This window comes from Trichoplax adhaerens, genomic scaffold (assembly GCF_000150275.1).
Source record: "Trichoplax adhaerens TRIADscaffold_1 genomic scaffold, whole genome shotgun sequence".
Taxonomy (NCBI): Eukaryota; Metazoa; Placozoa; class Uniplacotomia; order Trichoplacea; family Trichoplacidae; genus Trichoplax; species Trichoplax adhaerens.
In genome coordinates, this window is record NW_002060943.1 from 10,775,840 (window position 1) to 10,792,064 (window position 16,225).

The window sequence follows — 16,225 nt, forward strand, 5'->3', positions numbered from 1 at the left end:
AATTATCGATATTTTAAAATTGCAGCTATGTAATCATTTTTAAGTATAGCAAAGTACCGTCTACACGACATACTAAGGTCTCTGAAACACTGTTGCAATGATGGAAAGGATTAATTAACCGGGCGTTTATAAGCTTAATTAGATCTGCGTTATGTAACAATTGAAATCAGTAAAAATTCAGAGTAGTTCAGAATCAGCCGCCTATGACTTGTCGATAAATACTACCTCGTATTAATAAATTTTTGTTATCCATGATGTAGCATAATCGAGGTATTACGACTTAAGATACTTTGAGCTAAGTTTGAAAGGAAAACTATATAAGAATTATGAATAAGCAATTATTTAGCTGACAAGGCTTGTTTTATCACCAATACAAAATTCATTTTGATAGTAAACGATAACAAAGTTTACAAGAATTTAAACCTTTCAACTACGATATCAGTCCATTGGAGAAATTTTACTACATTTCAAGCTACTACTGTTGTAATAGAATACTATATCCAATTTATGTGATAGTTTAAACTATAATACTTATTCGTAAATATTATAATTGGTGAGTTCTACTCATAACACAATCTGAACTGTGATATTTACCTCATGATCATTCATTCAAAATTTGTATTCTACTAAACAGTTTTCAGTAAAAGAGAATACTTGATTATAAGGGAGTTTAAATCATTTAAAGAGCTTCTTTTAAAGAGAAAATACACGAACTCTGCTTACCGTAAATATACGTCATGTTGATTATGAATGGCTTGCTTCACAAGTTTGTAATATGTTTTCTAATGAGCTTCTACCAAAATTTACATGCTGAAAAATCAATTTTATAGCTAAATCATCAAGGCTATTGTTTCTTTCAATATGAATAGAGCTACCAATTAGGCGAAAAGCCTTTATATCTTTCCTACAGGCATGTTTAAGGCCTAAAATAGGTATACTAAGCTTGCTTTGACTCCAAAAAATTACATGATAGTCTTATGACCACATACTACAAATTACGCATTTTGTATGATTTTATTAGACAACGATACTCCTTCATCAACAAGTGCAATAGTAAGCAGTAACTATGATTTATAACCATAATTTCAGTAAAAATTACTTTAATTAATTTTTTATTCCTTTTTCATATTAATTAGCGACGTATTTCAACTTTTGGAGAGAAAATTTAATCAAATTGTTATAAACCCTTTACTTATCATCTCTGCAGTTCTTCAATTTATGAAAGAGAACTTATCCAATATTAACTTTAGGCACACGATTACATAACAGAAGATCGTCACATCAGTGTCTACTTGTCAACAATTAAGGATACAGGTCTTTGGATTTATAACCCCAATTCAATCTTTTGATTTTTATGATATAAGACGATAATAGATCGCCTAGATTATAGACGAGAAGTAAAATTGTCTAGGTGACATGATAACAATTAATCATTAATAACGTTTATTTTACTTTGTCTACAAAAATAACATTAAAATTCGCGTTAGATTCGCATGTTGCTTGAACATGGTAGATTAATTAAGTTAATTTTTTTAAATGCCTTAGCATCGTAGCTAGCAATTAGACCAAATTACCGAGTTAATTTTATTTAGTGGTAGATCTGAACTTCTTTCTCTTGTACTGTATTGTTTATAGGCATAATTTAACATTTGATCAGGCTAACTGACGATGAATCAAATATTTAAAAGATTTCGAGTATCAGGTTGTGACAGTGTTATATACCGTATTAGAGTAGAAATATCTATGTTAGGGTAATTTTGTTAGCCTATCCTTATTTAGTTAACTTCTAATTGAACCACCTATCAGGGAGCAATATCTACTCTATACGAATTATCGCATTTATACACACTTTTACAATAGCAAAGATATCCTAGTTAGTAATATTAACATTGAAACCTGATAATGAATCAAAAGCTAATTTTATCTACTGCTACCTAATGAAGACAACAGTATTTATGAACATCGACAGCGAATGACTAATACAAAATTGTTAGATTACAATATGTCCTATCACGGAACATTTCTACGATAATCTATAATCTACCATAAGTAAATTACAATCACAGTGATTTGAATTCTAAGATTATTCTCGATTCCCTAATTAAACTGCTAATTTCAGTAGGCTTTATATATTACCATAAAAGCTAGTGCTATATTATTTAATATCACATATCTAAATTAGAAACTCTTCATATAAGGGTAAATCAACAAAATTATCGTAGAAATATTCCGTGATAGGACATATCGTAATCTGACTATTCTGTATTAGTCATCAGATGTCTATGTTCGTAAATACTGTTGTCTGCATTAGGGAATAGTAACTAAAATTTATGTCTAATTCAGTGAATGATTCCAAAGTTGATCGTACTAACTATGACTCATGAACTATTGAGGAAGAGTATATAAACGCAATATATCGTGTAAATAAAGTTAATTCTTAAACTTAGTGTTTAACGTAAAATATGAGGCGTCTTAGTCTTTGTATAGTCTGCCAGAAGAGCAAAAGCGTTCCTGATAGCACAGATATCGTTCCTTGATACGTGGTTCAAGGAATTGACTTATTGATCTTACATTACGTTATCTCGTTGCAAAGCTGTTTTATGACACGGGTGTGTTTGTTGCTGGGTCCGAATTAATATGCGTTATTTACCGAAAATATTTCGGTTATCATTGCAGTTATTATTGAGCTCTCAATAGATAGATACGAGGCATATTTTCTAGTAAGTTTTTCACTCTAGTCAAAAAATTACGATGTTAAATAAATAGGATACACCTGACTCCGAGACTACGGTGCCTACCCTACGAAGCATAGTCATCATTCTAACGCCGTAATAGCGACTAATTTCATTAATAGTTGTGATAGACCATTAATTTATTTAGCCATTCATTTATCTATAGCTTTGTATAAGTCTATTCAGACATGTTTTGGTACATAAGATTTCTTCAAAGCTTCTAAATTGAAAACTGTTGCTACACTTGCTGAATAGTAAGGTCAACTGATTAGATGAGGCTACGTTCAGATTATTGTCGACTTTATACTTTCATAATCGTTAATTTTATATGTAGAGTCATTTACTTTGTTACTCTTGGTATGATTAATTATTCTAACTTAAGAAAATATTTAACAATTAATTAAGACTGCAGATGTTCAAATCGAATTATAAATAAATTAATGGCATTAGAATATGTTATGTATTCTAATAACAATTTATAGGTCGCATACTTGCCTTAATTCTAGCTAAAATAGCTTCCGAAATTCTGTATCAATACTCCAGAAATTTTATTCACCCTCATTTTAATTTATCTATTTATTATGCTAATAATTCGAATGCTGCAATACTTAAAAGTAATTTTAAAATTTGTATAACTTTATATAATTACAATCGTAAAGTTACGACATTAAGTGAAAAACTAGTTCAGAATTAGCTACCATGCAAAATTTTTAAATCAAGGAGCTTGTAACTTGATCAAGATATAAACTTCACTCCCGTATACTGCACTTAGAAATGAAAAACCGTGTAGAATCAACACTAATACTACTATTTTGCTTATCTCATATCCGACAAATTTTATTGTGTCTTTAAGTAGGATTGGGCGAGCTGAATTTAATTCGAATTTCAAAGCGAATAAGAAGGAAGTTGCAAAATACAGGTTGCCTGTTTTTAACGCAAGACAATAATTTTAAATTAATTTAACAAAGAGTACAAATTCAAATTATCTAACAACTTGTCATTCTTATGCCTATGTTAAAATCATATTAAATGAATTCTCGGAAAGTGCTCTACATAGACACATTACAGCCGGTACAGATATGGTAACGCGATAATTTAAGAGTATATGAACAAATGTGAAATTAAGGTAACTAGGATTTCAGTGAACTAAACTTTGTAGTTCTTCGTTCCATAAGTTTAGCTAGAATAATACTAGATATACGAATTCAGAGGTAGCAACTAAGAGTGCGATAACCATGAATCAGGGTCAATTTAAAGACAGTTATTCCGAGAAAATTAGTTGTACGAACAAAAAATTTATTTATATTGAACATAACATGTAGCTTTAAGCACTACGGTATAACTTATAGTAATATAACAATACCTAAAAAATATAAACCTAAATAAATAATAAAGCATTAGTGCAGCTAGTGAATGGTTATGTCCCTTTGTGCATGAGCTTGATAATAAATTTGGTAAACAGTAACAGACATCGTTTAAATTATTAATACGACCATAAAAACAACAAATCAATATTCTTCGATGATGTAACAACGTCATCTGCGATGTTCGGAAATACATGTTATTAATTTATATAATAAATACAACGCACAGTATTACAGAACAAGTAACATAGTTTCCTCTTATAAAATCTCTATTGCGATCTACTATAGATTTGGCATTATCCATCTTATTATTTCTATATTGTAATGTCATTAGTGCCATAAACTGATCCTATATTTATTCTGTTAGCAACGAAAAAATAAACTATGTTAAAAGAATTTCAATACGGATTATTACTTTTTTATTATTTTTCATGACGTATCCTACTTAACCCGGATACAATCACTGTTCATGACCGTACATAGTTTCTGAAAATTTCAAACAAAAAATAGTTTCGGAATTCGAAAAAGGAGTAGAACTTTGGTTTATATTAATTGATCGTACAGTATAAGATTCTATTATGTCTCTTCGCCAAGGTTGCCACGGACTATTAACCGTCTTACTATTAAATTTCATATTGATAATGCTATTCTCAATGTCAGCAAGTCGGTCCGAAAATTCTTCGAAGAATGGAAAGAAAACTATAACAATTACTGGACTTATCCCATTAACTGTACGCGAAGGTCAGTGGAATGCTATGGGTGCACTCCCTGCAATAAAAATGGCAGTTCAAGACATCAATGAAAGCCCAAACATATTAAAAAATTATAACGTGAATTTACAGTGGGGAGATACACAGGTAAGCCAAATATTTCAGCGGATAACACAAATAATAATAGCTACGACATGATCATCAAAGTCGATTAATCACCTTATACATTGCTAGTATTTAACAAACGTAATCAGGACAAGCTATGCCTACGGTATAAACTGTCATAACGCCTTGGGAAGATATTTATTATTTGATACATCAGCTAATTTTTGGTTATATATTTTTCATAACACGATTTTTCAATAAGACAATAATGCGATTTCAAAATTTGAGCATCTCTTAATCTGAAAACGACAAGCGATAGTCTGTAAATGTAGTGTATTGTGATGATATATTAAATACTAGCCTATTCCCCTATGCTTTACGAATGAGATTTCTTATAATATTAGCTGATGTTATACTCAGTACACAGTCGTATCTGACTCAATCTAGCAGAAAATTGCATCTTACTGTTACCTGACTATCATAAGAATACCATACGGCAACTAAAATCCTGTAGCCATCATTATCTAAGAGATTATGAAAATTATAAGATAAGTCAGTTTAGTACATTTTTGAAGGGCTAAAAATCCGTTCACTACGAAGGATCGCAAGCATTAATAGTTTTCGTACCTATTTGGATCGAACTTACGATAAAAAGGATAGTTAGATACGACTTAATATAGAGATGGATGCTTTCGATATCATAATAAAGTTCTCTGAAGGTAATTATTGTTGATTAATAATGAATCAATCAAATTCAGTGAGATTTTCCTACCTCCTCATTTGACAATTTATGCCAATATGGCGCCTTTAAATAGAGAAATTTGATGGTCATTGTTATGACCAAATTAACTTAGCATGGGGAAGTATAGGAGGGATATATTTATTTCATTTTAGCGAGTTTACAGTAGTATACTGTGGCTACCACATTAATACTTTCTGGAAAAAAAGCTTAGAGTTAAGCTATCAATTCAAGTGCTTTGCAGAGATCTTGATGTTATCGTAATCAGAGAACCATCATGCTAGTACGCCTAAATTAGTCTAGTAACTTATCATAAAGGCTCAGAAAGGTTATGTCCTCTTCAGGCTACTGCATATTACTAAATTAACAACCGAACCGTAAAATCAGTCGATGTATTATCTGCGAATATGATACTGTATTCATTGAATGCATAGTGGACTGATATCCATACATTAGAAGATAAATAGAGCGATAGGATTTGCATGATATTCTAAAAATTGATACGCTATCTCGTTTATAGCATATCCGTAAAAATAATTATGCAATTAAATTTCTATAAAGGACAATTCTGGAGTTTAGCCTTTATCACAAATTTAACTGCTCCAGCTCGTCAAATGGCGCCAAGTTTTAAAGTTTAGAAAGTACTATTTTGCAGCATAGTTAGAAAAATTGCACGGTGAACTTAAGTATTCAATTACTATTCTGCTCGTATAAAATAGCTTAAATTAGTTGGTGTGATATATACCAATCACGAAATTCCAAATTTTAGAAAAATAAGGGCTTTTATTGAATCTTATACAAAGATTAACTACACAGCTCTACTCTAGCCGAATACTACTGCTAAAGACTTCTAGAACGAACTAACAGAATAATCTAAAGTTGCATGCTTTTATACTTTCCGTAGCATTCGCAGCTACAATCCGCATGGCAACCTTTTACCTTATTTTACACATAGTTAAATTATTCTTAGTAAGACTATTTTACTGCGGACCATCATTAATCCAATATGGATACGACTACAGTACTTACGTAGACACTATTCACACTAGCCAAAGTACAATGAATTAACCATATCCTAATATATGATTTACAGTTCTATTTTTACCTATAACCTTATTAGTAACTCAACAGCTTACTGTATATAGTCATCTGTACTCTAGCATAGAGTCTATACCACTACAGTCTATAGTTATAGCTACCAGATATCTCTTAGGATAAATATCTACCGTAACATTATACTACACATGGCTAACAGTCTACAATCACAATACTAAGTTACATTACAGTTGGTTAAAGGTAAAACAATTTCGAAATGCCCGTTATTGTCATAACACATTTTCAAGCCTATGGGTACTTGAAAAGCTGTATCTAGCAATAGTACATACAAGTAAATACACTTGCAACCGCGTCCTAAACGCTTTAAGATTACGCTTTATTCTATTCGAAAAGAAGACAGAAAAGATTTATTATCATATTTCTTATCAAAGATAGCTAAAGGAGAATAATTTCAATATCTACCGTTATATCTTAGTAACCGTAGTCATGATAAAATCTGACATAAATTAGTACTGTGTAAGACTGATTCATAGCAGAGTGAAAACCTAAATTTTAGAAATGATCTAAGATCACGCAGTTTTCTGAATGCACTGACATACAATACTATTTATAGTCAGTTAAACCGCTTCTGTATCTTACAGTCATAAATGAACAGCTCTGATAATTGTTAAAAGTACGCCTATAACGAGATCATGTTGATAATAACTTACTAGATTCGGATATACAAGATAAACAATATGCCATCTTGATTAATTGGCGCTAACGAACTTAGAGCATTAACTGTAAATGGTACAAGTTTGAGAATATTGTCACTACTAACGCCATTATCAGAACAATCAATTTATCTATAACTGTTACTTATTATCTGTTATCATCGTTTCAAAGTAACTAGTGCAAACTCCCGTCGCTTTACTGACGGTTTACGATAATGTGCTCATTTAATATCTTTTACGATATTCATGGTAATGTAATCGAGATAAGAGAAGAGAGAAATACCGGCACATTACGTTAATCTTAGAAATGTAGCAAAGAGATCGTCTCAATAGATACGTATAATGTAAAGTTCTTTGAATTCACTGCATACAGAACTATAATTTCATAATGCCATTACTGTAGTGTTGTAACATAAATTTTTATTTGTTCGCCAAGATTGGATATTTATACCCCATACGACATACATTTAATATAGGTCAATATCAATTGTAAAAATGTGCTGATAAATTAATCTGACCGTAAATAATAATCCTCGAGAACTAGTCTAAGTCAATTAAATATCTTTCAATAATATATAACACAATATGCTATCACTGTTGATGCGACGCCAAGTGTGCAAAATCAACCACTTGATACGAATAGCAATGCACTGAAGACAAATTTTAAGCGACTGACCCTACAGATTTCTTCCTTATATGAAAAGTATTTAATTATTTCATTTTACGATAATAATAAAACACGTTATTCCTTTACATTTGTCTTGTTAAATACTACTACTTAAGATACCGTACTAGATTGATCATTAAGGATTAAAGGTTTTTGTACATACATTGATATTTACGAAAAATTTTGCTTCAACAATGGTTGCAATCCCTTCGGAATAGATGTAGTGATTGTTTTAGTAGTTAATATAGCAGTTATTGTAGCGACTTTCTATTCAAAACATTTACAGTCAATTTTAAAATTGTTGTAGTAAAATGACAGCTACTGTAGCTAAAGCATTTTGTAAAATGACCATACTGCATAACATTTTGCAAAATGTCTTACCGTATTGTCATTTTGCAAAATACCCGGGCAGTTTGCAAAATGACCGATTTCGCATCCAGTCTCGTTCATATATACTGCGTACTAAATCGAATCTGTATTATATGGTAGGCTAGTTCATCGCATGCTTTATCCTATTTCTTAAACACTACAAGATGGAAGCATAAAACGCAAATATTGATTTCTGGTGGATATTCTGAAGTTATTGCCTCACTTGCAATGGTTATTCCTTCCTTTAACTTATTACAGGTACTGTTTTCATTGAATTGGCTAACGTCAATTTAATAGAGTTTATCAAAATTCGGTCAATTTCTATGTATTCACATTGTCTGATATATTACTAGTTGTTATAATCTATAGATGGATGTACATGTGAGACAAGTAAATGCTACGACACATTCTATTCCAATGCATCTGAAAAATTACTGATCTTTTTCATATTTGTGTGACCATGAGTCTTTCAATTAGCGAATTAATAATGCATTCTACCTACGTATATTACCCAAGTATGATTAATACTGTACTGCCCATTTAGTGTATATTGTCATCTCCTTTCGTATCGCATACAGCAGCATAAAAATTATAAATTTATATTTAGCCGTTCTATTAATTTGAAGATAGCGATGATATAGATTAATCGGATAGATACGATTAGTGAACTTCCCATATATTAATTTGAAGTAGTCGTAAAATTTATGCCTCCTGCTAAGAACGAAAACTTTGGCTATTATCCATAAAGATTTTTTGGCTTATTTGTGAATCAACAAGTTTAGAATAAATGCTAAAATTGCTAATATTTAGAGTTATAAATCAAGTACGCATGGCTACGACATGTTGTTAGTTATGTACTTGTAAAAGTTTATCACAATTATTATATGAACATCGCCGACATATTAATAGAATCTAGTATTAAAAATTTTCTCTTACGACCTAGACGAACAATAAATGCGAGAAAAAATAGCATGATTTACAATATACCAATATCAAATATTGTTTAACTTATTTAATTTTCGAAGGTTATAGCTATGATTCCTTAGTCATAGTCAGAATTTTTTGCTTAATATTAGCGGTAATAAACGACTGAGAGGCAGATACCGTTTGTTGAATTATTTTGGACGGAAATTATCATGCTTTATTCGATATACTATAAATTAATTAATCTAATTGATTTAATTTAATAACTTTCAGGTTTCCTTTGCTTCAGTTAGCTCTGATCTATCAGATAGTGAAAAATATCACAACTTTTTCAGGACATGTCCTGATATAACACATCTAACACGACCAATTCTACCGGTTTTAGCGCATTACAATTGGACAAGTGTGGCTATTTTACATACTGTTAGCGTAACCTTTAATAGGGTAATGCAATAATTGAATAATGAATTATATTAATAACTGGTATCGCTATACTACTAGATATTATAGATAGAACAAAATCAAATGCGTATCAGCGATAGCATGAGATTATGCAATGTATTATATACTGTAGGAAAAGTTTTAATATTAGCTTATTTGATGCTTAGGGTGTTGAAATACTGAGACACGATCTTGGAAAAGCTGGAATAAAAGTTTTAGCTGACGAAGAATTTACATATTTATCTAACTTAAAAAGAGAACTAAAGAGTATTCTGGTAAGTAGGATTACATGAAATGTACAGAATTACCTTCCTTAGGTAACGTAAGTAATTGATACAGTCTATTTCTTTTAGTATTAGAGGGTTATGTCACAAGTTATTACGTCTCAACGAATTGTTACGCGACTTGTTATGAATTAATTAATGTAAAGTAGTCCTGCTGTAATATCTCAATTAAATGATTGAGAAATTTCATGAATTAGCTTATTCTTATACCTATACCCAGTCATTCATGTAAATCGTCTGCACTTATCACCGTAAAAATGTTCACCATTTCGCGTTTAATTACGATAGTTGCAGTCAGTTGATGAGAATTTTGTAGACTAGCTATTATTGTGATTATCGGATCAATAGTATCTATTCATTGGCGGTAAATTCCCCAGAATGTCACGCAGCTTGTTTGCGATTAATTTAGAAAAGGTTTACAATTAGTATGGTCAAATAATAGAAAATTCGTGGATTAGCTTATTACATTATAATAACTCGTGTACCCGCATTTTATAAAATGTTGATAGTTGCCTATCAAAGATCTTACTAATTATCCGACTACCAGCACAGTAAAATTGATCTCATGTTCGAGTAAATTTTAAACCTTGATTTTAAATTATATTGAATTAATTAATTATACGCGTACATTAAATCTGAAAGAATTACTGTGTTGTTTGAGATTGTAATACGTATATAGAATTTTTTATAGTTAGCATGTTAAAAATATGACAATTTATTACATAGAATTATTCGACAAATTACTGCTACAATTTATAAACCTAATCGTGCGTACTGTTTGTATATTTGTAGGATAGCAAAGCACATATCATTATTGCGCTTATTCACGAAGCTGATGCAGTGAAAGCTTTCTGCCAAGTAATTTTTTCAAGTTTAACATTTTATTCCGATATATTGTCTACTCATTTAGACTAGAATTAGTTGCGTTGCAATGTAATTTACTATACACAAATATTCAATAACTTTATCGGCAGTATTATATAGTATTTGGCTAAGTTATAACTACTTTATTCGAAAGCGTAGTATACGTATTTTTGATAATCACTGGATTCAGTATGGCTAATCTGTTTACAACATTAGTGACAGCTAATCTCAATTTAATAGCCGTGCCGCTCTCTAGAAGAGCATCGAGGATTTGTTCTATTGTGATAGTATTTGTTAAAGATATCAAAAAATGCAACGTAGTAAATGTGCCGTATTTGCAAGAATGTAGCTATACCATGACTAATATATTGAAGGCCGGTTATAGATATTTAGAAGTGCTCTAGAGCAATTTAGCGAACATCCGTCCCCGATTTTTAGGTGTAGAAGAGTTTGTTGCTAGCTGATTGAGATATTATAGCATTTTATTATTAATAACAGGCCTGGTACTTAGTCATTAACGCCTACTGTACGAACTAAATGAGAAACTTATTCAGTGATTAAGACATAAAGATCTGAGCATAGCAAACAAATAAGGAAATTAAATTTTAAACTGTTTTGACTATAAGAGTAAGATATTAATCCTAATATGGCTTAATCCTCTAAAGTATGTGTATTACTTTTAGAACAAATATTAAAAGAAGATTCAAAAATTTTTTTATTCTTAGTCATTGAAAGGCTAGCATTTTAGAGGGTGAAATATTTCTATCTATTTTCTAACTACAGTATAGTAATTTTAGCAAATACCAGCTTATATTTGGAGTAAATTACAGGCTACGGTAATAAATTATAGCAATTGTTTAGTGCCCTTGAAATTACACTTAAATAAGCAAAAGGAACTTACATACTGAGCTTTAACAACACCTTAAACACTAGGCTTTTCATCTTGGTCTTTACGGAAGGGAATATGTATGGTTTGTAACTAGTTGGATAACGGAAAATTTCTGGACAAATAGTATCAATGATGCAAGTATTAACTGTACCTCTGAACAAATTAAAGAAGCTGCGCAGAATTATCTTATAGTAGATTTCGTTGAAATCGAATACAATAATATCACTGCAGTATCGGGAATGGTAAGTTGAGCAAAATGTCTGGTAATATTCATATACTGTACTGGCCAAAGCACAAACATTACGCAAAGTATTAAGTAATTATCATTCAGAATTTTTTTCCAACTTGGCTAAAGTTTAACGTCATGAGAAAGTCTTATGCTAGTATGCCGCTATTTAATAACTGTGCTTTCATTACCATATTTAGACTCCTTACCAATTTCAGCAACGCTACATAGACCTCGCTGAAAAAAAACAGATAGAAAAAAATCAATACGTTGGGTTTGCTTATGATGCTATTTGGGCCATAGGATTGTGTCTTGATAATGTTATCCGAGAATTGGCTGCCGAAAACAAGAGCTTAGATGATTTTCGGTATAGTGATTCTTTTGTCGGTAGGACCATTCTTAAAGAAATGCGCAAAGTAAAATTTCAGGGGATTTCAGTAAGTAACATAAATCCAGCTATTCGGTAGAGGGCCGTGGACTAACTATTGCAATTCCTGTGATTACAATGACTATATTCTTGATTACTGACATTTATTGATAGTTAAATTATAATGACAGATACTATTGTTTGGACAGGGATTTAAAATATTGAATAATTCTGATCAAGAGCCACCGGGTGTTAATCTTTTCAGGCAGCTACAAGGTGTGGCATAAACATAGGTATAAAGGCTGTAGTTAGCTGTATTTTTGATATGCTTTTATTAATATTTAGGGAACAGAATTGTGAATGTTGGATTAATAGATAAAAATGACAGAATAGATTTTCAGGCAACAGAGTTAGTACCTATACGTTGGACAGGTAGCTGCAACATTTACTTATTGTATATTAAAATAAATGTTAGATATTATTAAATGGAGGATAAACGCTAAATTATGAAATCTTATTAGGTGGACGGCCACCAGTATCAGGATATATTATTGAAGAAGTTCATGCAGGAATACCGTTGTATCTGTTTATTATCATGGCTTCTTTATCATTTATTGGAATCATAATAGCCGTCTTTTTTTTATTTTACAACTATCGATATCGAAATACTCGGTATTAAGATATGAAATAGATTAAGATAATATTTAACAATTTCATGTAGATGAATTGTTATCTACATACGTAATTCACGAATTGATTATTAAAGTATCACCTATCATAAAATTTTAGTGGAATATTTATAAATGCAATCTTTCTTAGCCGAAGAACAAAAGCTTGTTAAATGATGTAAGATGACAGATATCAACGAGTAATAATTTCCCATATTATTAGCAAGATTAGGATATCAAGTCCAAATCTCAATTATTTAATCCTGACTGGGTGCATCTTACTATACGCATCGGTTATTATCATGGGTATTGACGATAGTACAAGCTACCTTAATACATATTGCAAGGTAAGCCTGCAACTATCAATTATGCAACTTTGTCTTTATTACACATTGAAGTTGGCAGAAATTAGTGAGATCTTACTATCGGACTAACTCTTTTCGGAATTTGTACGTAGCAAAACTCAAAATCCTGTAATATTGGAGATTTGCAATCGAGATTGATTAAAATATTACATCACTTCAGCAGATACCTGATAAATTCCTAAAATTTACTCAATTTCAAGTTGTTACGGAACATTACAGCTAGAATTTTTATAATTTCCTTAAATTTATATACCTGGATAGATAATACCATGGCTAAACAGTATTGGATTCTCCTTAGCAGCAGGGTCACTATTTGCTAAAACGTATAGAGCTTACAAAGTTTTAACGACTAGATTTCGAATAACTTCGGTAAGATACGTATATCTACGGTAAATATCGAAGCTGTCGCTGTGATAAGTAACTTCTATTACTTATCCATTATAATTATTACTTGTAGCCATTAAAAGATTCTCATCTACTTGCAATTGTCCTGATATTAATGGCAATTGAAGCTATTCTACTAACCTTTTGGACAGCAATCGATCCATTAAAGGCGGAAAAAATGGCAGCTCCGCCAATCGTAAGTTTATTTATTCACTTTTATATCGTATCATTCGTATGTAAACTGTATGTAATAAGTTACGCATAAATATAGTTAACTAGACTACTACTCATTCTTATTTGAATCATAATACTTTCTTGTAATAATTCTTATTCTATAAATCAATGCTAGTCTGATCCTAATCGATACAAATATAAAATTGTACATACTTACTGGGTATGTACATGCAATTATGGCGTTTATTGGCTTATCGCTACACTCATCCTGAACGGCATAGTGTTACTATTTGGGGCTTTTTTAGCTTACGAATCAAGAAAAATTAAACTCTCAGAGCTGAATGATTCTAAACAGATTGCTCTCTGTATATATAACATAACAATTTTGTGCATTATTATTATACCGATATCGTTTGTTATACCCAACAGTCATGGCGAAGTTTACGCCGCTATTGGTTGTCTAATATTGTATTGCACAACCATGTCATTATTTACCTTTTTCTTCCCTAAGGTACGACTAAGTTTTGTTATAAATACCTGTACTTATTAAAAAAACTACGATTTATATTTAAGTGTCAAGCAGATGATATGCACTTTCTAATATTGGTATAAATATGACATTATGTTTACCTAGATGAAGGGCAATGCTAAACCTTCTAGTATTCGATTTAGAATGAATGAAAATGCTTCAAGTAGGATGGCTAGCGAAAAATACGAAAGCGCTATGGGAAACTCAGAATTAATGTTATCTTGCAGGTAGACAAATTAAATTTTTTCATTTATATTCTAATAGTGAATATAAAAGAGGGTGCGAGGAAAATAAGGCACGAATCGTACGATAGTAGAAGCATTTAGGATGTACTTTTTACTAATCGCCTCGAAATAAAATACATCAAACTTGAAAATCGTTTTAATTAATTAATGCTGATCGTTGTGATATTAAATTTCATAACTTCTCTCTGCACCCCCCCCCCAAAAATATGTGAGAACATTCTGGTTTTATTTTAAAATTAAAACAGTTTATTCGTCACTAGCTTCGAATGAAATAATGCCACTACCATCCCAATTATCTCAAATATGTGTTAAGTAGGGCTGCTTTTAACTGTCTTATATTCATGTAGGTACAAGGAAGGCAATGGCAAACGGCAAACTGCTGTATAAGATATCTTCATGTAAACTCGGTAATGACATACAGCAGCAATTCCAGTCCATGGAATGATAAAAGCTTAAATTATGCTATTTTACGAAAAATACGTGTACTTTTGAATTGAGTGTGGTTATGCTATGATAGTTTAAGACAATTTTGAATAGAAGGATGTTTTTTTGACCCATTTTACATGCTTATTTATAGAAATGATTACAAAAATTCATAGGGTGGTTTGATAATCTTAATTTAAGATCGTGTTGAGTCAGAATAGCTGTGCATTTCCAAAACTATAAATTCTATTATATGTTCTTGCATTCATCTCTGTTTAAAATATATATCTGAAATTGTGCTTGAATGGATAACAATCAGTTTAGATTGTCATTTATGTACAGGTTGCTAGCAGCCATGTAGCGTTTGGCAATCAAAATTGAAAGTTTGAAATTAATTTTAGTAAAATTTCTAAATAATTCAATTTTATCATAAGCAAGGAGATTGATTTAGCTAGATTATTGTAGATATTGTCGAAGATTAAATTTTAACTTTATGGTTATTTCTGTAGTCCTTCTCTTTTAACGAATCTACATGTAAATAAAGACATTTTCCCCTTTATGCACTACAGTTTACATCTACCGTGGTAATGTTTGTTAAGACATCCTTGCAAATCAAAATAAATCTAAGGATTTTCTTGTATACTGGTTGTCAATCAGATTTCCTTTTGGAAGTTCGACTCCAAGAATGTACTGCATTTTGTAAATTTTATACTCAAAATCGTAGTTAAGAATCTCATACTGCAGTATAAAAGTACCAGAAATATTCCATCTCGAAAAATTAGTTGATAGGTACCCTTGCAGTATGCATGTAAGAGTATGTCAAACTTCCATTGCTTCTTATTAGACCATCAAAGTTTGACGATTGAAAATAGATTATATTTACTACAGAATATCTATTTCTTCAAGACCTTTACAAGATTTGTGGCTACAATTCTGCACTTCCACCTTGAAATCCGGCTGGTTATAAAAGTAATAAAAATCAATATT

The 16,225-nt window shown here is 31.0% G+C and overlaps 2 protein-coding genes across 2 annotated transcripts; both read left to right on the forward strand.

Moving 5' to 3' along the window:
• Positions 1 to 4,674: 4,674 nt before the first annotated feature.
• Positions 4,675 to 12,737, forward strand: TRIADDRAFT_52580 (uncharacterized protein; the record flags this gene model as incomplete). The annotated part of the gene is made up of 8 exons (XM_002108235.1): positions 4,675 to 4,953; positions 8,576 to 8,713; positions 9,653 to 9,823; positions 9,988 to 10,095; positions 10,897 to 10,962; positions 11,902 to 12,099; positions 12,284 to 12,520; positions 12,642 to 12,737. The coding sequence occupies 8 exons, from the start codon at positions 4,675 to 4,677 to the stop codon at positions 12,735 to 12,737; spliced, it is 1,293 nt and encodes a 430-aa protein (XP_002108271.1).
• Positions 12,738 to 13,420: 683 nt separating this feature from the next.
• TRIADDRAFT_52581 (uncharacterized protein) lies at positions 13,421 to 14,883 on the forward strand (the record flags this gene model as incomplete). Its single annotated transcript, XM_002108236.1, has 6 exons — positions 13,421 to 13,465; positions 13,745 to 13,852; positions 13,941 to 14,063; positions 14,217 to 14,261; positions 14,676 to 14,797; positions 14,835 to 14,883. The coding sequence occupies 6 exons, from the start codon at positions 13,421 to 13,423 to the stop codon at positions 14,881 to 14,883; spliced, it is 492 nt and encodes a 163-aa protein (XP_002108272.1).
• Between the last annotated feature and the right edge of the window lie 1,342 nt (positions 14,884 to 16,225).